Genomic DNA, 23,143 nt, shown 5'->3' with positions numbered 1-23,143 from the left:
ATTGCTGATCCACAGCCTCTTTTAATTTAATTTTTGTTCTGTTTTAAGATAATGCATACACAAGATTAAAAAAAAAATTCAGAGTTCAAAAGAACATGACCTGGGAAGTAAGTTTTTTTCCCACCCTCAATAGCCCCTTCAGGGATTCTGTTTTTATTTTTAAAATAAGTGGCCCAGCAGTTGTGTGACTCTTACCCAGAATAGCCAAACTGAAATGATGTATTTTATGATCTCTGTTAGCAAATGATTCCCAGTGTGTTAAACTGTGACCTGTCCTTCACCCAACCCTTTGAAGAAAGTGGTAGAGGATATACTACCTAGGGTAAAGTAGGGTAGACATCATATCAATAAATATTTAGATTATAAACCTACATTTGGAATCCTGCTAACCAGCAGAGATTATGTTCCATAAAGTAATTATTCATGTGAGTTAAAATTGTAGTTACAGGTTGGAAGTGATCCAAGAGTTGTCATGCCTTATGTTTCAACCCTTCATCTTAGCAAAGATGAAATTTAGGCTTAGAGAGGTCAATCCAAACTCATTTGTTACACAGCTATAGTTCTGGAAATAGATCTTTCTTGACTTCTGGTCCATTTATTTTAGCAACTAACTACACAAAATTGCATTTGTTTGTGTGATTTTAGAAGCACAAAATGATAAATTCTATCATGTATTTCTTTTACCCTTTTTCCCCTTAGTTCTGGGGATAGAATCTAGGGATCTTCTTCCACTGAACTATATCTTCATCCCTTTTTATTTTATTTTGAGACAGGTCTTGCTAAGATGTTGAGGCTGGTCTCAGACTTGCCAACCACCATATGCTTCAGCCTCCCAAGTAGTTTTAAAGCAGTGTTGTGAAGGATAAAAGTACAGGTTGAGAAGTCAAGCTTGGATTATCATCCTTATTCATCTGTAAAAAGGAAATAATACCAACTTTACAGGACAGTGAGATGTTGTTTATGCAGCACTTATTTCTATTCATTTTATATAGTAAGTACTCAGTAAATGGATATTAATATTTTAAAATTATAGCATCTGAGGATGGTGGTGTTTACCCATAGTTCCTGCTACTTGAGCAACTGAGACAAGGATTGTTTGAACCTAGGAGTTTGGGGCCAGCTTGGGTTACATGGACCCTGTCTCTTAACTTTATTTTTTTAATTTTAATTTTAATTATTATTTTTGTGTGTGTGTGTGTTGCTGGGGATCGAATCCAGGGCCTTGTGCTTGAGCGGCAAGTACTTTACCAACTGAGCTATATCCCTAGCCCCTGTCTCTTAAAAAAAGAAAAAAAAATTAAAGTTTACTAACCATAGAAAAAAATTGTTACCAAGATAATAACTATAGAGAAAAATACATTATCAACCTTGCTAATGGTTACAGGACATGGGTAAACATAGTAAAGATACTAATTATATTATGAGACAAACATTTAGCAAGGATGTATCAATCTATACATTTGTAATTAATTCAGCAGAAGGAGAGCCATTAGACTCTGTAATTTTTGCTCTCCAAAGATAATTGATACAAATAGCTAATTAAAATGAGACCAGATTTATCCAGGATCAAAAATTGTATAGCATGCTTAAAGGTCAGTATACAGTCAGTTCAAAATTCCAAGCCATTTCCATAACCTGCTTCTTAAAAACACATAAAAATGAGGGGCTAGGGTTGTGGCTCAGAGGTAGAGCGCTCACCTGTCACATGCAAGGCTTTGGGTTCGATCCTCAGCATCACATAAAAATAAAGGTATTGTGTCCAACTACAACTAAAAAATAAATATTAAAAAAAAAAACAAAAATGATAATACACCATGATCAAGTGGATTTCATTTCAGGGATGCAAGGTTGGTTCAACATAAGCAAATCAATAAATGTAATTCATCACTTAAACAGAATTAAGAACAAAAATCACATGATCATCTCAATGTTTGCAAAAACACACTTTGATAAAAATCCAACATCCTTTCATGTTAAAAATGCTGGAGAGGGGCTGGGGTTGTAGCTCAGTGGTAGAGCACTTTCCTGGCATGTGTGAGGCACTGGGTTGGATCCTCAGCACCACACAAAAATAAGTAAATGTACTGTATCCATCTATACAACTAAAAATTAGTAAAAACAAACAAACAAACAAAAACAACACTGGAAAATCTAGGGATCAAAGGAAGTTTTCTCAACATCGTAAAAGACCATTTATAACAGACCCAAAGCCTAACTAGAGAAAAACTAAAACATTTTTTGTAGGAACAAGACAAGGCTGTCCACTCTCATTACGCCTTTTCAACATAGTCCTCAAAACATTAGCCAGAGCAATAAGCAATAAGGAAATCAAAGTGATACAAATCAGTAAAGAAGTCAAACTATGTCTGGTTGCCTATGATATGATCTATCTGGGAGATCCCCCCCCACCAAAAAAGAATTATGTGTGTGTGTGTGTGTTTCCCTATCTTCAAAGAAACCTACTATTACTACTATAGGACCTCCTGAGAGAATAAACAAAGTCTCAGCTCATAGTTTTAAGAAGGAAGGATGACTTCCAAATATATACAGAAAGAATTCTTATTTGCCGCAGTAAAAAGACAACCCATTCTAAATCTGAGCAAGTAGTCTGAACAGACCTTTCTCCACAGAACATAGATACCTTTTAATAAGCATATAAAAAGATGCTCAGCATCACTAATCATTAGATAAATGCAAATCAAAACCATAATAATATACTGCTTTATCCCCTACTAGGATGGCTAAAATTAAAAAAAGAATAACAAGTGTTGGCAAGGGTATAGAAATTGGAACCTTCATACATTGTTGATGGAGATATAAAATGAGACAGCCATTTGGAAAACAGCGTAGTAGTTCCTTAAACGGTTAAATAGAGGGCTGGGGTTGTGGCTCAGTGGTGGAGTACCCGCCTAGCAAGTGTGAAGCACCAGGTTCAATCCTCAGCACCACATAAAAATAAAAGACATTTTTTTAAAAAGGTTAAATAGAGTCACTACCTGACCTAGCAATTTCATGCCTAGGTATACATACCAAAAAGAACTGGAAATATTACATTCACACAAAAATTTTCACAAATGTAAATTTATCATCCAAAAGAGTAGAAACAACTGTCATCAACTGATGAATTAATAAATGAAAAGTGATGTACAATAGAATATCATTCAGCAACAGAAAGGAAGGACTTACTGCCACATTCTATAACATGAATTATTTTTGAAAACATGAAGTGAAGAAAGCCAATCACAAAATACCACATTTTGTGATTCATTTGTATGAAATGTCTGGAATAGGCAAATCTTCAGAAACAGGGCTGAGGCAGGGCCAATAGGGAGCTAATGAGATAGGATTTCTTTGGGGGTGATGAAACTCTTCTAAAATTGTGAGATATGGCACAAAAGGCCACAATGGCAAAAGCCATTGAATTTGTACACTTAATGGGTGAATTATAGGGTATGTAAAGTCTACCTCAATAAAACTTTTTTTAAAAATATGGAGTAAATCCTCACATATCTTGGTAAATGATTCTAAACAAGGGTGATATGACTATCAGTAATCATAAAATAGTGCTGGGAAAACTGGAAAGTCACATGCCGTATACCAAAGTTGACTTTTCCCTTATATATAAAAGTTAACTTAAATGGATCAAAGAAACATAAGAGCTCTATCAAAACTCTTAGAAGGGGCTGGGGATGTGGCTCAAGCGGTAGCGCGCTCGCCTGGCATGCGCGCAGTCCTGGGTTCGATCCTCAGCTCCACATACAAATAAAGATGTTGTGTCCACTAAAACTAAAAAATAAATATTAAAAAATTCTCTCTCTCTCTCTCTCTCTCTCTCTCTCTCTCTCTCTCTCTCTCTTTAAAAACAAAAACTCTTAGAAGAAAATCTATTAGATTTGTTAGTAGTTCCTTAGGTAATGCACCAAATACAGTCAGAAAAGAAAAGAAAAAATGGATAGTTTGTACTTACCAAAATTAAAACAATCAGTTGTGGTGGCACATACTTGTTACCCAGCTATGTAAGAGTCTGAGGTAGAGGATCACAAGTTGAAGGCCAGCATGGGTAACTTAAATTTAGGCAAACTCTGGCCTCAAAATAAAAAATAAAAAGGGTTGGGGTTGTATATAGCATTTGTGCATTAAACAACATTATCAAAGAAAGAAAAGGCAGCCTGCAAAATGGAATAAAATATTTGCAAATCATATATTTGATGAGACTTGTGTCTAGAATATAAAAAGGGCCACAACTTAACAATTTAAAAATAATTAAAAATAATCAATAAGTACATTAAAAGATGCCCAGCATCACTGGTCATTAGGGAAATATAGATCAAAATTACAATGAGATACCACTTTATACTCACTAGGCTAAGTAAGTGTTGGTAAGGATATAGAGAAATTGGAACCCTTGTGCATTGCTGGTGGGATTATAAAATGGTTTAGCCACTATGGGAAAGGATGGCAGTTCCTCAAAAAATAAAATGTAAATGACCATATGATCCAGCAGATCTACTTCTGATTATTATATAAAAGCAGGAGTGAACTGATGTTTATACACTCATGTTCATAATGTCATTATTCACAATAGACAAAAGGTGGAAGTAACCAAAGTGTCAGTGAACAGATAAAAAAACAAAATGTGATACATGCACTCAAGAAAAATAATTTATCCTTTAAACTGAAGGAAATTTTGCGGTGTGGTAGCACAAGTTCAAGGCCAGCTTCAGCAACTCAATGAGACGGTGTCTCAAAAAATAAAGAGGGCTGCGGATGTGGCTCAAGCGGTAGCGTGCTTGCCTGGCATGCTTGTGGCCCGGGTTCGATCCTCAGCACCACATACAAACAAAGATGTTGTGTCTACCGAAAACTAAAAAATAAATATTAAAATTCTCAAAAAAAAAAAAAAAAAAAAAGAGATGAGGCTGGAGATATAGCTCAGTTGGTAGAGTGCTTGCCTTGCAATCACAAGACCCTGGGTTCAATCCCCAGCACCACACACAAAAAAAAATAAATAAAAAATAAAAAGAGAGCTGTAGTTCTGTAAGTAAAGCAACCCTGGGTTCAATCACCAGTACCAAGAAAAAAATAAAAAAAGGAGGGGGTAGAAAATGTTTATATATGCTATAACATGGCTATACCTTTCAGACTGCTAACTGAAATAAGCCAGTCACAGAAGGACAAATAATGTATGATTCCTTTTTTTTCCCCCTTCTCCTGTTACTGAAGATTGAACCTACAGGTGCTCTATCATTGAGCAACATTCCCAGCCCTTTCTTTTTTTAACCTGGGACCTTGTGCATACTAGGCAAGCACTCTACTGCTTCTCAGCCCTTTTTGTTTTTTATCTGGAGACGGTGTTGCTCATTTAATAAGGCTGGTATTGAACTTATGATCCTCCTGCCTTGGTCTCCTGCATTGTTGAGATTATAGGAGTGTGCCACCATGCCTGGCTGATTGCTCACATGAGATCCTAGAGAAGAGTCATAGAAAATATAATAGTGGTTGACAGGTGAATAGGGAGTTATTGTTTAACAGGTACAGAGTTTCAGGTAGGAAAGATTCAAAAGTTCTGGAGATGAATGGTAGCGATGGTTGCACAATAGCAAACGTGTAAAATGCCACAGAATTGTACACTTAAAAATGGCTCAAATCATAAATTTTGTGTTTATTTTACCATAGTAAAATAAAACAATGTGGAGGAATGAAAGATACCTGGGTGCAGTGGCACTTGCTTATAATCCCAGTGACCTGGCAGGCTGAGGCAAGAGGGTCACAAGTTCAAGGCCAGCCTCAGTAACAGTGAGGCCCAGAGCAATTCAGCAAGACCCTATCTCTAAATAAAAATTTTAAAAAAGAGAGCAAGAGAGAGAGCTGGGGATGTGACTCAGTATTAAAGCACCTCTAGGCTCAATCCCCAGTACCAAAAAAAAAAAGGAAGAAGAAAAGGACAAAACATCTTCATGTGTAGTATACCAGATAACCTTTCATAAATCAGATATGTACATATTTAATATAAAAGTTGATATCTTCACAATATATGGTAGCATCTTAAAGATATTGAGAAGTCATGCAGTTAAGAATTATATTATACAGGTAGTAAATATTTTCGGCTTTGTGTGACATATAGTGTTTGTTGCAACTGATAAGCTCTGTGTTATAGTATTAAGTAGCCATAGACAATATGCAAATGAATGAGCAAAGCTGTTTTCCAATAAAACTTTATTTACAGTCAATGACCAACCAAATTTGACTGCAGGCTATAGTTTATATAACAGTTGATGCTGAATAAAGGTTTTTATCATTTAAGTCTTTGTATTATATCCGGCAGACCAGTGCCAAGTACTGTTAGTATTAAATTTAAACTCTTTCTTGAAATGTTGCTGAAAGTGCGCTGGGTGTAGCTTAGTGGACAAACACTTGCCTCATGTGTACAAGGCCCTGGATTCAATCCCCAGCACCATTAAAAAAAGAGAAAGAGATGTTGCTAAAAGCCTGTCCAGCTGAGTAATTTATCACCCCAGGAGTACAAAACGTGGATGTGTAACCGATGTGATTCTGCAATCTGTATACAGGGTAAAAATGGGAGTTCATAATCCACTTGAATCAAATGTATGAAATATGATATATCAAGAGCTTTGTAATGTTTTGAACAACTAATAAAGAAATAAATAAATAAACAGAAAAAAAAGACTGATGTAATATGACTTGTTTCAGGACTAAGAATGTTTAACAATAGGAAATCCATTATATAATTACAAGAATTATAACTTCTAAAATCACCAAAAATAAAGATGTTTATATTTTGGCAAGAAAAATAAAGAAGGATTAATTGTATTTATTCTGTTTACCTGGAAAAGAAGGTATTTATTAACATGGAGAGTTTTTTTTTTTTTTTTTAGAAGTTAACAACAAACTTTTATTCACATAAACATACCATATATAATGCATTAAAATCAATTATATAGTATTTATATTGTTACAGCTTTTGAAACTTTAATGTTATGAGTAAGCATTGTCCTTAATTTTATTCTCTCCTTATTTCTAAAGTCCTTTTGCATTTACATTTGAAATCAGTATCATAGTTTTTCTGCTAATGTTTAGTGAAATAATATGAAGTTAGTATGATTTGTTAACTCTTCAAAGATATGGGCAGAGAAGATTCACCTTAATGCAAAGTTAAGTAAATAAATACTTTTTAATTTTAGAGCTATTTTACAAAATTCCTGGACAGAAGTCATGGATTTGATACTGAAACCCCGTTCTGGAGGTAAGAATAAAATTCATGTTAAGAAAATAGATAAGGGGGTGGGTTTGTATCTCAGTGGTAGAGCATTTGCCTAGTACTTGTGAGGCACTGGGTTCGATCCTCAGCACCACATAAAAATAAATAAAATAAAGGTATTTTGTCCATCTACAACTAAAATTAATAAATGTACAATTTGTTTCTTTATATTTTTTCACAAATCTTATGTATATATTTCCAATTTTAAATTTATATCCTGGTTTTAGCTCTTTAACTTATCTAATTTATTAATTTAATCAATGAATATTTTAAGAATTAAATTTATTTCCCTTCATTCGCTACTAAATATCTGAATATATTGGGATCACATACATGTGGCTATTTTGTTAAGGTATGGTATTATGAAATATAAAATCTTGGCAAAATGCCCTAAGAATTTTTAAAGAGTGCACTAAAAATTTTCAGAAGTATCTCTAAAAGCCTGGCACAGTAGCGCATGCCTGTAATCTCAGTGGCTCAGGAGGCTGAGGCAGGAAGATCTCGAGTTCAAAGCCAGCCTTGGTGACAGAAGAAACTAAGCAACTCAGTGAGACCCTGTCTCTAAATAAAATACAAAATAGGTCTGGGGATGTGGTTCAGTGGTCCAGTGTCCCTGAGTTCAGTCCCTGGGATCCCCCATCCCACCACCACCCCCCAAAAAGGAAAAGAAAGTATCTCTAAAGCTATGCTATATAAAAGGGATTTAAGTAGAATTTTCTAAATTGTCAAAATAAGTATATTCATTTTAGGTAATTAAGCCAAGAAAAATAAAATCTCAATTTAAGGAAAGTAACTCATAAAACTTGACAGCACAATGGAAAAGGAGAAGGAAGGAAGGACTACAAGGTTTTGTCTTCTGTTGAATGAGCTATGGTGATAATGAATAAATAGCTTTTATTGTTGCCCTGGGAGGAATGTCAATAGAGTCATATAATTCTGTACTCTTGCTGCACATTTCATTTTTTCCCTTTCTGGTGCCTGTCCCCAGGTGAGCAGAGGCTCTTCATGGCACCTTCATCACAATTAGACTTTTCTATCTAATGTTGTGTTCCCCAGGAAGCATGTTAAGTTGTGAAGGTTTGTCCTTTGGATAAATAGTTAAATCATTGGGCTGGGGATGTGGCTCAAGCGGTAGCGCGCTCGCCTGGCATGCGTGCGGCCCGGGTTCGATCCTCAGCACCACATACCAACAAAGATGTTGTGTCCGCCGAGAACTAAAAAAAAAATAAATATTAAAAATTCTCTCTCTCTCTCTCTCTCTCTCCTCTCTCACTCTCTCTTAAAAAAAAAAAAAATAGTTAAATCATAGTTTTTTTCCCCCACAGCTGAAAAGGGGTACTTGGTGAAATGCAGGGAAGAATGGGCGAAGACCAAGGACCCAGCTGCTGCCCTCAGAAAACTACCTGTCAAAAGGTGTGTGGAAGGGCAGCTGCTTCGAGGACTTTCAAAATATGGAATGAAGAATATAGTCTCTGCATTTGGCATAGTGAGTGCGATTTGTGAAGTCAGGCAATGGCTTGAAGTGGTTTAATGCTTTTTAAACTTTATCTTGGAAGATTTTACTAAATTTTGAAAGAGCAGAAACTAAAGAAGGATCCTTTGGTGATCTCCAAGAGGTATTTTACCTGAGTGATCTTTGTTCAGACCCTGAATGGTAATGAGCAGGCAATCTTAGCAGTATTTACTAACATTGAGGGCACAAGAAAAGTATTAATGTGGAGAACTTGATCTACTTTGGAAATTTAAGTGGGTTTTTGAGAAATTCAGAATTCATTGTATAGTCATTTCTTGATCATCATCAGAACTGTAAACTGCCTAAGGAAGAGAATTGGACAGTAAGCCATCTAAATAGTTATATTAGTCTGGTTTCATCATGGCGGCTCAAGAGGGGATAACATCTTGGCAAGTACAGCCTGTACCACTGATGTTTATGAATAATCCAGGACACTTTAAAATTTAACCCTTAAGCTTAAGCCTCAGTTACTTTTATCCAAATGTATCGAAAAAAAACAGGATTCTTTCTGAAATTTGTTGTCATTCAATCATTGTAGGTGTTCTCCTTCTGTAGAATTATGGAGGAGAAACTACTGTTTGCTGTATAATTGACTGTTTGATTTCAAGGTCCATATTTCAGGGTCAGTAGCATACGTGACCTCTATGTAGATTCCTTGAGTTTGAAATTTGATTTGAATCTTCAATTTAGGGTACAAATTCCATAATGTTTGTTTCAGTTGCATGGATGTATGCATTATAGATACAAAATGTGAAAAGCTGCTACTGATGACTGTTAATGCCCTTTAGTTTGAGGTCTTCCATCTCTAATATTCAATGCTCTGTTTCAAAGCCACTGTTTCTACAGGGTATTAAAAATAAGAGATTTAAAGTATAAGTTTCTTGTACTAGAATCATCAGTAAACAAACAAGATATTTTGGAAACTGCAGTACTTTTTATATTCAGAATATCTTTTTCTTTCCTATTTTTTTCCTTCCCTCCAGATACCAAGAAATAATCGTTTAATGTATATTCATAGCTATCAGAGCTATGTGTGGAATAATATGGTGAGCAAGAGAATAGAAGATTATGGGCTGAAACCTGTTCCAGGGGACCTTGTTCTTAAAGGAGGTAAAACAGCATATATCATTGTTCAAACAAACAAGAAGTCAGGTATTTGTCATTAGTGGCTTTAAAATCTTGCCTGGAATTAAAAATTAAAAAGAGCTGGGCATGGTGGTACACAGCAGGATTGCAAGTTCACGACCAGCCTTAGTGACTTAATGAGATCTTTTCTCAACAAAAAGGTGGTGATGGGGTGGCTGGGGATGTAGCACTCCTGGGTTCAATCCCCAGGACATTAAAAAAAGAGAGAGGAAGATGTTTAGTAAGTTTGGAATGGGTCTCTATTGAAAAAAAATATACATCTGGTTTAAGTAAGCATGTGACTTTCTAGGCCTCCATTTTCTCAACTAGTATGTGGAATAGCATTTAGAACAATGGTGGCTAAAATTCCTTTCCAAAGGTTAATCTGGGTTTAGCAAATATGTAATACTTCTAGATTTGTCTGAGCCTCTCATCTTGTTGTCAGCCAGTTTAAAAGTGTTTCTTCAGATCAATACCAGACTGGAGCTAACTTACATGTGTCCCATGATAGAATGGGCATTTAGGGCATACTGAGCCCAAAGCATTCATAAGACAGCACTCATTCTCTCTGCTGTGGAGACCTTACTGTGTGCCAGGTGTTGCCCTAAACCCTTTACCTTCATCTTCTAGTTTAAACCCTCCCAGTACTTCTAAAAAGTAGTACTTTTCGTGGAGGTTAGTCACTTGTCTTATGTTTCACAGCTGGTTAATAAAAAAGAAAAATCTGGGCTCCAAAATCAAGTTTGTTTCATTTCAAGGTCTATATTCCGGGTCAGTAGCATATCTGACCTCTATGCATTAGCTTGTTTTTTCCCTGATGTATCACCTTTTTTCTCATGCAGTACTGGTTATATCCAATGCTTTTTTTTTTTTTTTTTTTAGTTTATTTATAGTTGTAGATGGACAGAGTTCCTTTATTTTATTTGTTTTATTTTTATGTGGTGCTGAGGATTGAACCCAGTGCCGCACGCATGCTAGGCAAGCGCTCTACCTCTGAGCCACAACTCCAGCCTAACATCCAATACATTTTAATGTTCCATGTGCCACATATTTCATCCTCTAACTACAGACTGATATATTGTTTATTCTTTTAGGAGAGTACATATTTGTATGATAGCTTTCCAAAAAGTATTTTGTAATATTGCTTAAGAAGGATTAAAAAAATTTTTTTTAAAAAAATGAAGGATAAAGTAGCTGATTTTTAAAAGTAGACATTTCCAGAAGATGAGTATACAGCTGGGAGATGTTTTAAAACTATTCACTGAAAATTCTATGAAATCTTTAATTTTTATTTCTTAGAGTAGAAAAAACAAAAGAGTATGGATGGTATTGGTATATTTATATATCTTTAAGCTTCCTAGGCCCCTTAACTTGTAAAAGTTGACTTCTGATTTGCTTACATATATATAACTTTAGAAGCTTGAATTCATGAAAATAATGTCTTTTTTTATTGTTTATTTGTGCATTTGCAGCCACAGCCACCTATATTGAAGAAGAAGATGTTGACAATTACTCCATTCATGATGTGGTAATGCCCTTGCCTGGTTTTGATGTTATCTACCCAAAGCATAAAAGTAAGTTCTCTGGCACGGGGAATATAGCTCAGTTTGTAGAATGCTTGCCACACATGCACAAGGCCCTGGATTCAATACCCAGCACTGAAAAAAAAAAAAAATTCTTTGGAGAAAGTAGTCTAACATAATTAAGCAACTGGCAGCCAAGAGTAAAAAGAAGGAAAAAAAAATCAGTACCTAAAATATAATTTAAAAGATTTATTTCCATCACACTTAAAGAGATATTTAGATTTCAAACATATATAAACTGTGATTATTTATGAAAGTCTCCAAAAAGGGATGCATTCAAATGAACAGTTTAAAGAAACTAAAGCCAGGAATGGTGGTACACACCTGTAGTCCTAGCTATTAGGGAGGCTAAAGTGAAAAATTGCTTCAACCCCAAGTTTGAGATCAGCATGGACAACATAGCAAGACCCCATCTCAAAAAAACAAAAGAAAAAGAAAAAGAAACTAGATGGTTATAGTAGTAACAGTTGTATTATCATTATTGTTATTTGCATTACTTAAATTTTTAAAATTTATTAATTCATATTAAGTATAGGAAGAGTCTGAACTTGAACTTTATGATCTTTCTGCCTTAGATTCCTGAATCATTAGGATTACAGGTGTGTTCCACCACACCTGGCTTTACATAATTTGTTCTTGTTTTGCATTGAGATAGTAGATAGATAATTCTACCTCAGCATTGCTTTTAAAAAACTGTTAAGTGCCAGGCATGGTGGCACATGCCTGAAATCCTGAGGCCAAGAGAGCAATTTAGCAAGGCCCTAAGCAACTTACACCCTGTCTCAAAATAATAAATAAATAAATAAATAAATAGGGCTGGGAATGTAGCTCAGTGGAAAACACCCCTGGGTTAAATCCTCAGTAACAAAATAAAACAAAAATATATAAGGGGCCTGGCACAGTGGCCCATGCCTGTAATCCCAGTGGCTCAGGAGGCTGAGGCAAGAGGATCATAAATGAGTTCAAAGCCAGCCTCAGCAACAGTGAGGTGCTAAGCAACTCAGTGAAACTCTGTCTCTAAATAAAATACAAAATAGGGCTGGGGATGTGGCTTAGTGGTTGAGTGCCCCCAAGTTCAATTCCTGGTACCCAAAAAAAAAGAATAGAAGGGACTTGGGATAAAGCTCATAGCATGCATGAGGCCCTAAGTTTGATCTGCAACACTGCAAAAGAAGAACAAATTATGTAAAGCCAGGTATGGTGGAACACACCTGTAATCCCAATGATTCAAGAATCTAAGGCAGGAAGATCATAAAGTTCAAGGTGAGTCTTAAACTTAGTGAGACACTATCTCAAAATTAAAAAGGACTTAGGGGACTGTAAACTCTGTGGTAGAGCATCCCTTGGTTTAATCCCTAGTTCCCCCGAGCCACCACACACACACACATAATTTAAGTAATATATGATAATGGTATTTAAAAAGTCAATAAATATAGGAGTTTATAAACTGACAAGTTAGCCAGGTGTGGTGGTTCATGCCTGTAACCCCAGCAACTCAGGAGGCTGAGGCAGGAGGATCTAAAGTTCAAAGCCAGCCTCAACAGCTTTACAAGACCTTCAGCAATTTTGTGAGACCCTGTCATAAAAAGGACTGGGAGGTGTAGCTCAATGGTAAAATTCCCCTGGGTTCAATCCTTAGTACAAAAGAAAGGAAAACATAGAATTCTATACTTTTATTCTATATCTATTCCCCAGAGGCTGATAAGATAATTCTTTTGGGGGTTGGGGTCGTGGCTCAGTGGTAGAGTGCTCACCTAGCATGTGTGAGGCCCTGAGTTTGATCCTCAGCACCACATAAAATAAATTTAAAAATAAAGGTATTGTGTCTAACTACAACTAAAAAATAAATATTAAAAAAAAAAAGAATTACTTCTTTTACCTTCATGGATGCCATTTGAGCAAGTAGACATTGGAACATTGGAACAGGGATTCAGAAATTGAAAAAAGAGGGGCTGGGGATGTGACTCAGTGGTAGCGCCCTCGCCTGGCGTGCGTGCGGCCCGGGTTCGATCCTCAGCACCACATACAAACAAAGATGCTGTGTCTGCCGAAAACTAAAAAATAAATTAATTAATTAAAAAAAAAAAAGAAATTGAAAAAAGAAAGCAGCTCTGACCATGGGTCCAATTTAGTGGAAATGACCCTTGAAGTTACTCCTGTCCAGGACTAATCTGTGGGTGGGGTGACTTTTTTTATTAATATCTTTATTTTTTGTTTGTTTATTTTTATGTGGTGCTGAGGATTGAATCCAGTGCCTCAAGCGTGCTACGCAAGTTCTCTGCCAGTGAACTACAACCCCAGCCCCATGGAATAACTTCTTTTTTTTTTTAATATATATTTTTAGATGTCAATGGACCTTTAATTTATTTATTTATTTATATGTGGTGTTGAGAATCAAATGCAGTACCTCACACATGGTAGACAAGCACTTTACCACTGAGCTACGACCCCAGCCCATTGGGTGACTTCTTATTAAAATATTTTTTCTTTCAAGAGACCAGAATTATTTTACTTATAAATGTTGTATTTCTTGAAACTTTATGAGTTAGAAAATTATTAAAACTAATGCTCTTCTTGGCTAATGCAAATATTCTACAAGGATTTAAGAGGACTCTTTCATTTGTATGTTGATTAAAGCAACCCCGTTGCTGTACTGTAACACTTGCACAGGCTGACTTACTGAGGGAAAGGAGTGGATGGGGGGAAGTGAGGTGAGTAAGGGAGAGGTGTAATCTGTCTGTCCTGGTCAGGAACCAAGAACCTTGAACTAGTGGAAGACACTTAAGATGCTAAAACCCACACTTTCCCTTTGTTTTAGTAAAGGTCCTCCAGAGAGACAGAACCAGTAGGATATATATAGAGATAAGAAAAAGAATTTATTAGGAGAATTGGTCCACTTGATTATGGAGGCTGAGAAGTCTCAGAATAGGCTCTCTGCAAGCTGGAGAAACGTAAGTGGTCATAGCATGGTTCAGTCCAAATCCAAAGGCTTGAAAACCAGGGAAGCCAGTGGTGTAACTGAATCAGAGACTGAAGGTCCAAGAACCTGGGGGTGTTGTGATAGGGGTGCTGGTATAAGTCCTAGAATCCACAGGCCAGAGAACCTGAAGTTCTGAAGTTCAAAGATATGAAAAGAAGGGTATCCCAGTCTAGGAGAGAGAGGGAAATCATTTGTTAGTCTGCCTTTTTATTTCATCCAGGTCATGTCCACAGTGAAGACAGATCTTCCCCAGTCAGTCCTCTGACTCATGCCACTCCTCAGGAAACATCCTCACATACACTTGGGATAGCCCAATCAACCTAAAGAAAAGCAAAAATCACCTGGGTTTTCTTTTTAGCAGAAGAGGGACAAACTCAGTGCCTACTGAACATTGAGAATAAGTAATGCTTTGCCAGCTATTGGAGTATCCCTTAATCTAGTCAAGTTGATACTTCAAATCAACCATCATAAGAGAGATGGCTACAGGGCTGAGATTGTACATCACGAATGAAGCACTGGGTTCGATCCTCAGCATCACATAAAAATAAATAAATAAATAAAGGTATTGTGTCCACCTACAATTAAAAATATTAAAACAAAAAGAAAGAAAGAAAGAAAGCTGGCTACAACTGTCAAGATGAAGAACTTGGCTGGTACCAAAAAGAACATACATTCATCAAAGCCTTTGACAAGTCCATTCATAAAATTTTATAGCCAAGATGGGGATTTATATGCTGGCCAGGTGGTATTTCACCATTTGGATATGTAACATATGCACACCTTCTATCCAACAGTGTTTATTTAGGGATTTCTGTTGTCTTCAGTGTGTGATAGAGGCATCTTTCCTTGTCTCTGTACTATCCAACTTTTTTTTTTTTTTTAAGTACTAGGGATTGAACCCAGGTGCACTTAATCACAGAGTGGCATCCCCAGCCTTTGTATTTTTTATTCTGAGACAGGGTCTTGCTAAATTGCTTAGGGCCTCACTAAGTTGCTGAAGCTGACTTTGAACTTGCAGTCCTCCTGCCTTAGCCTTCCAAGTCACTGGGATTACAGGCATGCACAATAATACCCATCTCTATCCAGCATTTTTAACGAATATCTTGTATAAAGAAATACGGTCTGGGCTGGGGGTATGGCTCAAGCGGTAGCGCGCTCGCCTGGCATGCGTGCGGCCCGGGTTCGATCCTCAGCACCACATACCAACAAAGATGTTGTGTCCGCCGAGAACTAAAAAATAAATATTAAAAATTCTCTCTCTCTCTCTCTCTCTCTCTCTCTCTCTCCCCCTCCCCCCACTCTCTCTCTTAAAAAAAAAAAAAAGAAAAGAAAAGAAATACGGTCATATTTATAAGTAGTGTAAGTTAAGCAAGGATTTAAGAAGAATTATAGAAGGCATTTAATAGGGTAAAATGTAAATTCTAATGTTTATGCCCACTGATCAAATAAACAGAAAAAGCCAAGTTTGATACAGTAGTCTCTATATAAAAAGTTTAAAGTAATTTAGAGTTGTTGAACATAAGCCTGTTAAAGGATTTGGTGGAAAACACAGAATTGTAAAGTGAGGGCAATTGACAGAACCATTATTTAGTCTAATGAAGATGTGACTTAAAGGTCCGACTTTTATGAATACATGTAGAAGAAAGTTCCACTGTGTTCCAAAGTAATAACAACAGTTACAAGGGAACAGGGCTGGGGTTGTGGCTCAGTGGTAGAGTGCTTGCCTAGCATGCATGAGGCACTGGGTTCAATCCTTAGCAGCACATAAAAATAAAATAAGATATTGTATCCACCTAAAACTAAAAAATAAATTTAAAAAAAAGTTACCAGGGAATAGATTTCAGTTTGGAATAGGAAGAACTTTCCTTTTAATTGGTTCATTTTAGTTATATACGACAGTGGGATCCATTTTGATATAGTTATACAAGCATGGGATATATCTTATCCTAATTGGGAAGAACTTTCTAATAATTGTGTGCCTCATAAAGAAGTAGTTCCACTTGTTATGACAACTTGTAAGTGAACATTAAAAAACTGTCTCTCTTGTGTAAAAAAAGATTTTCCATCAGGTGCGAGGGTGAGACAGATGGTTTTTCAGGGTCTCTTATTTTTATACGTTTATTTATAACTACCTCTTCAGAGAGTGTTTGAAGCCTATGTATATGGTTTCTTCTGACTATGAGCACAAAATTATGGTTTAGCAACTCTGGGTGAAATGACCTTTGGTAGGTAGCTTGAGAACCTTATACCACATGTACTATGGCTAGCTGCAAAGATAGCCTAAAAGTTGGCCAAGCCAAGGATGAAGATATCTTCTAGTCCCCATTACTAAGTCACTAAGTTTTATTTATTTATTTGTTTGTTTATTAGTTGTAGTTGGACATAATACCTTTATTTTATTTATTTTTATGTGGTGCTGAGGATTAAACCCAGAACCTCACACATGCTAGGCAAGTGCTCTACAACTGAGCCACAACCCCAGCCCCACTGTTTTGATTCCAGAGAGCAGACTTAGTATTATAAAATAAGGATGCTAATTGAATTTACATGTTACACTAGTTTTAGTCTACGTTAAGCTAACTTGCTGACAGAATTCATTTTAACTAACTTTTTGTATTTTGTATTAGTTAGCGAAGCCTACAGGGAAATGCTCACAGCAGACAATCTTGATATTGACAACATGAGACACAAAATACGTGATTACTCCTTATCAGGAGCTTACCGAAAGATCATTATTCGTCCTCAAAATGTCAGTTGGTGAGTAATAGTCTGGAAAGAAGTAGAACTGAATTACTACATAAAGTATTAAGTTTTTTCTTCATTTATATATTTTTCAGTGCTTAGAACCTAGCATGTAAGTGTTTAATATTATTGTTGTTCTTAGTACTATTATCACTACTGCTACCAGTTGGTATTTTTCAAATCATCAGATTAATGAAGGATGAGGGATGTGGCTCAGTGGTAGAGCACTTGCCTAGCATGCACAAGGCCCTGGGTTCAATCCCCACCACTATAAAGAAAGGAAAAGAAATTTAGTGAAAACAACTCTTAGATGTTGTTAACATCAATGAATTATTGAAGAAATGTGTAAAGATTAAACTTTTTTCATTATTTCTAAAAAAACCAAGATTCTTATACAGAGCTATCCCTGAACAATTTACTCAATTAGCTGTGAGTTTTCAATAACAGTCCGGTTATTGTAATATTGTGTTTCCACAGAGAAAAGGATACTTGTGTCAATTAATTTTAAAATACTTTAATAGTATTATCTAGAACTTTATTTGGTAATTTTAAAATGAAATCCTGCATTATTTGCCCATTGCCAGGAAATTCTCTCTCCTTCCTTTTCTCTGGCTGTGGGCAATGAAGTTTACAGAGTATCTTTTCCAAGGTATTGATGGTAGTGTAACCACTCTGGAGGAAATGTAAGGCCATGATTAATTCAGTCACATCTGTACAAAATAAAGTTTACTATGTCTCAACGTCATATAAAATAATTTCTATCTATCCCAGGGAAGTATTTTGTATCATTTCCATTTGCTGACATTATCTGTCATCTTACTGTATAATAATATGGAAACAATAGTCTTGTATAAAATCTGGCCTTGTTCTATTATTGAATAGTTCTATTTATATATTTATAATTATTTACAATAGACTTATGTGTTTTTCTTTTGGGGGAGGGTATTGGTGTTTGAACTTAGGGGTACTCAACCACTGAGCTCATCCCCAGCCCTATTTTGTATTTTTTATTTAGAGACAGGGTCTCACTGAGTTGCTTAGCACCTGACTGTTGTTGAGGTTGGCTTTGAATTTACAATCTTCCTGCCTCAGCCTCCCTGAGCTGCTGGAATTACAGGCGTGTGCCACCATGCCCAGTTGTTTTATGTGTTTTTCTTGCTAAACAAATGATGATGAACACCTTTATGGTGGTGCATGCCTGTAATGCAGGAGGCTGAGGCAGGAGGATTACAAGTTTGAGGCAGAGGCAATTTAGTAAGACTTTGTCTCAAAATAAAGTAAAAAAGGGCTGGGAGTGTGGCTCAGTGGTAGAGCATCCCAGGTTCAATCCCTAGGGCCACAAAAAAGAAATGATGATAAGCAATTTAGTACCATTTATGACAGTTCATATTCACTCCTGTCTTTAATTATATATTTTAAAGGGAAGTAGTTGCATATGATGATCCAAAAATTCCACTTTTCAACACAGACGTAGACAACCTAGAAGGGAAACCACCACCAGTTTTTGCTTCTGGTAAGTCCACTCAATCTTCAGTTCTTGTGTCAACCAACTTTTACTTCAGTCTGTCATATAAAAGTGTAAATTCTTTTGAATAAATTGTTCTTACGGGCAGGAGTTGTGGCTCACCGTAGAGTGTTTGTCTAGCATGTACGAGGCTCTGGGTTCGATACCGGCACCACATCAAAGCTAATAAATAAAATAAAGGTATTGTGTCCATCTTCAAGTAAAAAAATCTTTTTTAAAAAAATTGTTCTTGGGCTGGGGATGTGGCTCAAGCAGTAGCGCTCGCCTGGCATGCGTGCGGCCCGGGTTCCATCCTAAGCACCACATACAAACAAAGATGTTGTGTCCGCCGAAAACTAAAAAATAAATATTAAAATTTTTTCTCTCTCTCTCTCTCTCTCTCAAAAAAAAAAAAAAAAGCACAACACTTTTGTGAGAGGAAAAAAATTGAGCTTTAAAAAAATAAAAAATAAAATTGTTCTTATAAACATCAACACCACCTGTCCACTCTATCATTTCTGTTTTGGGTTTCATCATCTTAGTTTCGTGGTTATAATTGGAGGCAAGTCACTAAAACAGTCAATCCCACTGAAAGTGAATGAATGTTATAGATTGTTGTGGTATTAGGTGATAAAATCTTTCCTCCTCATCTCCCACAGAGAGGCAATAAAGTGAGTTAAATTTCACAGGTTATCATGTCAAATTCTTTATGTTCTGTATTCTGTCCCCTTTCTTCCTCTTCCCATCCTAATTGGGATTTGTTTTGTTTTGTTTGGAGGGTTCTTTTTACATGCATTTTTCTCTTGTGCTCTTCTATAATCTACCCTTTTAATGAAGGTTCCTGGGTAGAATTACTGTATAAGTTCAACTAGTTCATATAGTCAACTAGTTCATTTACTTATTTGTTTATTTATTTATTTCATTTATTTATATGTGGTGCTGAAAACCAAACCTAGTGCTCATACATGCCAGGCAAGTGCTCTACCACTCAGCCCCAGCCCCAGCCCCATTACAAATCTCTTACTTCCATGGTTTCATTCTCTTTGAGCCCCTATGGGAAGTAGAAGCCTAAGGAAAGGAGCACGGTTCTTTGTATTTGTAGAGAGATTATCTGATTCTATACAGTCTATCTGCAGCTACTGTCATTTTCTAACTGTTCTCTTCTTTTTTCCCTTTCAGAAGGCAAATACAGGGCTCTCAAAATGGATTTTTCTCTTCCTCCTTCTACTTATGCTACCATGGCTATTCGAGAAGTGCTAAAAATGGATACCAGCATCAAGAACCAGACCCAGATGAATACAACCTGGCTGCGCTAAGTAGTACCTTATCCACAGATGAGAAAATGCAGACAACTCTTTGCTTACTGACTTCCTATTCATTTATCTCTTAATACAGACCCAGATATGGATTTTGAATCTTTGTAGTAAAGGATTCTTTGTATTTTTTAAAGTTTTTATTAGCTTAAAGAAATAATTTGCAATATTTATACATATGAACAAATCCTGAGGATCCTAATTTTAGCACAGAGATTATAAATTAGTCAGAATATACTTTAGGTGCTTAAATCATAATAAAATATCAGCTTTACTGGCTTTATAATATTTTGGTTTAAAGTAGAAGTTTTAGGTTTTGCTGAGTACATGAAGACAACAGGAATTTTTAACATATCATGAATGGAATGCACAACAATGCATTTTAAGAGCAAATGCAACAAAACAAATCTTGACTATGGATAAATAATTTGAGAATTCCCATTTATAGATATAAATACACTACTCATTGTCATTATGCATCTCATGTGCTGGATTCAGGTAAGCATTTATATACTTTATAGTTTGCAATGGCTTTTGCATTTATTATCAATGCCTTGCAGGAGAGTTACAGGAATGGGGCCTTTTTTCTTAAAATGTGTCCATTTTTATTGGTTAAGATCTACTTTTTACTCTAGGTGCCTTTTTATGTTCAGAATTCTTTCCACCAGATTGGCATTTGCTCAAAAATAAATAATGTCACAGAGGAAAACTTCTAAATTTTACAAGGGCTCCTTCTAACAGCAGCGTTTATCCGTTGTCATTAACTGCTTAGGTATTTACATTTCTGGCATTGCATAAAACTTTTCTCTGGTGTGAAAGATAAATATGCCTTTCCAAACTTGTTTAGCATAATTGTATTCGTTTTTTTTTTCTGTCATTTCTAGAGTCAAATGTTATAAATACTTTTAAAAACTCCTTTTTACTGATTATGTAAATAAATAAATACATAAAACTAAATGAAAATGAGAATTTTGTCCCTGACTAAAGGTAAGAAACTAAGTGAATGAAAGAGCCTTAGAAATGGTGTTGACAGGGCTAGGGTTGTGGCTCAGTGGTAGAGTGCTTGCCTAGCATGTTGAGGCACTGCACATAAATAAAGCTCTATCGACAATTTAAAAAATAAATAAAATAAATAAATAAATAAAAAACAAATGGGGGCTGGAGCTGTAGCTCAGTGGTAGAGCACTTGCCTTGCAAGTATGAGGCACTGGGTTCGATCCTAGCACCACATAAAAACAAATAAAGGCATTGAATCCATATACGACTAAAAAAAAAATTAAAAATGATGTTAACACAAAAGTGTGTCTTGATCAGGTGTGAGATTTGAGAATAATATAAAAAACTATCAAGCCAGGCACGGTGGCACATGCCTATAATCTCAACAGCTTGGGAGGCTGAGACAGGAGAATTGCAAGTTCAAAGCCAGCCTCACAACTTAGTGAGGCCCTAGGCAACTTAGCAAGACCCTGTCTCCAATTAAAAATAAAAAGGGCTGGGGCAGAGGAGCTGGGGTTGTGGCTCAGTGGTAGATCACTTGCCTAGCATGTGTGAGGCACTGGGTTTGATCTTCAGCACCATATAAAATAAGTAAATAAAACAAAGGTATTGTGTCCATCTACAACTAAAAAAAAAAAAAATTAAAGGAAAGGAAATGGGGCTAGAGATGTGACTTAGTGTTTAAGAGCCGATGGGTTCAATCCCCAGTACCAAAAAAATTTTTTTAATAAACAAATAAAAGACATCAAATGGCATGACCAACTGACTTACTGTTAGACTGGACTAAATATTATCCCTCCAGTGGTATCACTCCCTCACCTGCCAATATGCTTTCTGGAATAGAAAAGAAAGGAATGGAGAAGACCTGTCATATCAGGAACATTACTCCATGCAGTGTGATGACATTTCTCCTTTTTCTGGTGATGGAAAGAAGACTGAGAACAAACAATTTATTTAGCCCTTTTCTTTTAATGACCTCCACCACACTGCCAAAGTTAAAGGACTGGAAATGCCACGGTAAAATTATCCTTTTATCTGGCCGATTTCTAGAGACTCTTGTTCTACAAAAAGCTAAATTTATTAAATGTATAGTGGTTCTGTCTGTGCTTTCCAGTAATATCCAGTTCCTATCTTTTGTCAGAATGATTATTGAAAATTATTTATGAAGAAGATCTAAGTCTTCCTATTGCAAAGTATATCCAGCAGATCCTGCATTTATAAATCAACATTTAAAAAAAAATAAGTGAGGCCAAATGTGGTTTCTTCATCTGGTAAATCCTATGTGTCATGTAATAAGTTAATTTTACTGGCTACATTAGCAAATTATCCGTTTCTGCATGTCTTATTTTAAACACCAGTGGAAAAGTTATGATTTGAAGTTAATTTTTCATTCCTTTTTGAGCCTTGGGGACATATTTTCTAACTCAAGGGACTGAATACGGAATAAGTCATCACCTTCACATAGAAGTCAGGACATTTTTCATTGTGAACAATGGGAGGAAGTTTCTCCAAGGTAAATTTACAAAACCTGACAGCAACCTCATCCTACATAAAAGTGTTATAGCTGCCTAAGTTTTTGCTTAAAGGATATAATAAAGGAGCATTAATTTTTAGCATAATTAAAACTTTCCTGCTTGGCACAGTGGTGCATGCCTATAATTCCAGCAGCTCTGGAGGCTGAGGCAGGAGGATCACGAATTCAAAACCAGTCTCAGCAATTTAGCAAGGCGCTTAGCAACTCAGGAGACCCTGTCTCTAAATAAAATACTAAAAGAGAGCTGGAAATGTGGTTCAGTGGTTAAGCACCCCTGGGATCAATCCCCAGCACTCCCGCCAAATAAAAATTTCCTCACAGAAAAGTTAGGTAGATAATCAAGCAATGTTTTTATTTGTGATTTCATGTTATAGGTAATAATTAGACATCTATTGTACTTATTAAAAAGAAAAACTTGGTTGATTCTAGAATCTTCATGGTTTCATGTCATAGGTAATAACTAGATATATAGCTATTGTACTCATTAAAAAATAAATAAATAAATTTCTAGGCAGGCACCTGTAGTCCCAGATACTAAGGAGGCTGAGACAGGAAGATCATTTGAGCCCAGGGA

General features: G+C 36.0%; 1 protein-coding gene across 3 annotated transcripts in view; it reads left to right on the top strand.

Annotated features, from left to right (window-relative positions):
• PUS7 (pseudouridine synthase 7) overlaps positions 1-22,064 on the top strand; it is a 59,460-nt gene extending 37,396 nt beyond the window's left edge. Inside the window, exons 8-14 of one of the 3 annotated variants that reach the window (XM_081284718.1) lie at positions 7,203-7,264; positions 8,605-8,765; positions 9,776-9,902; positions 11,390-11,491; positions 17,108-17,237; positions 18,644-18,735; positions 19,906-22,064. In XM_081284718.1, the coding sequence (XP_081140844.1) occupies positions 7,203-7,264; positions 8,605-8,765; positions 9,776-9,902; positions 11,390-11,491; positions 17,108-17,237; positions 18,644-18,735; positions 19,906-20,042 (811 nt within the window). In that variant the 3' untranslated portion in view covers positions 20,043-22,064. The remainder of the gene's footprint in view (positions 1-7,202; positions 7,265-8,604; positions 8,766-9,775; positions 9,903-11,389; positions 11,492-17,107; positions 17,238-18,643; positions 18,736-19,905) is intronic. The other 2 variants (XM_081284717.1, XM_081284716.1) reach the window with 2 other exon arrangements.
• Positions 22,065-23,143: the final 1,079 nt, after the last annotated feature.

Source organism: Spermophilus citellus (genome assembly GCF_964194105.1).
Source record: "Spermophilus citellus genome assembly, chromosome: 3".
Taxonomy (NCBI): Eukaryota; Metazoa; Chordata; class Mammalia; order Rodentia; family Sciuridae; genus Spermophilus; species Spermophilus citellus.
The sequence above is the reverse complement of the archived record's forward strand: the minus strand, read 5'-3'. Positions and strand labels throughout refer to the sequence as shown.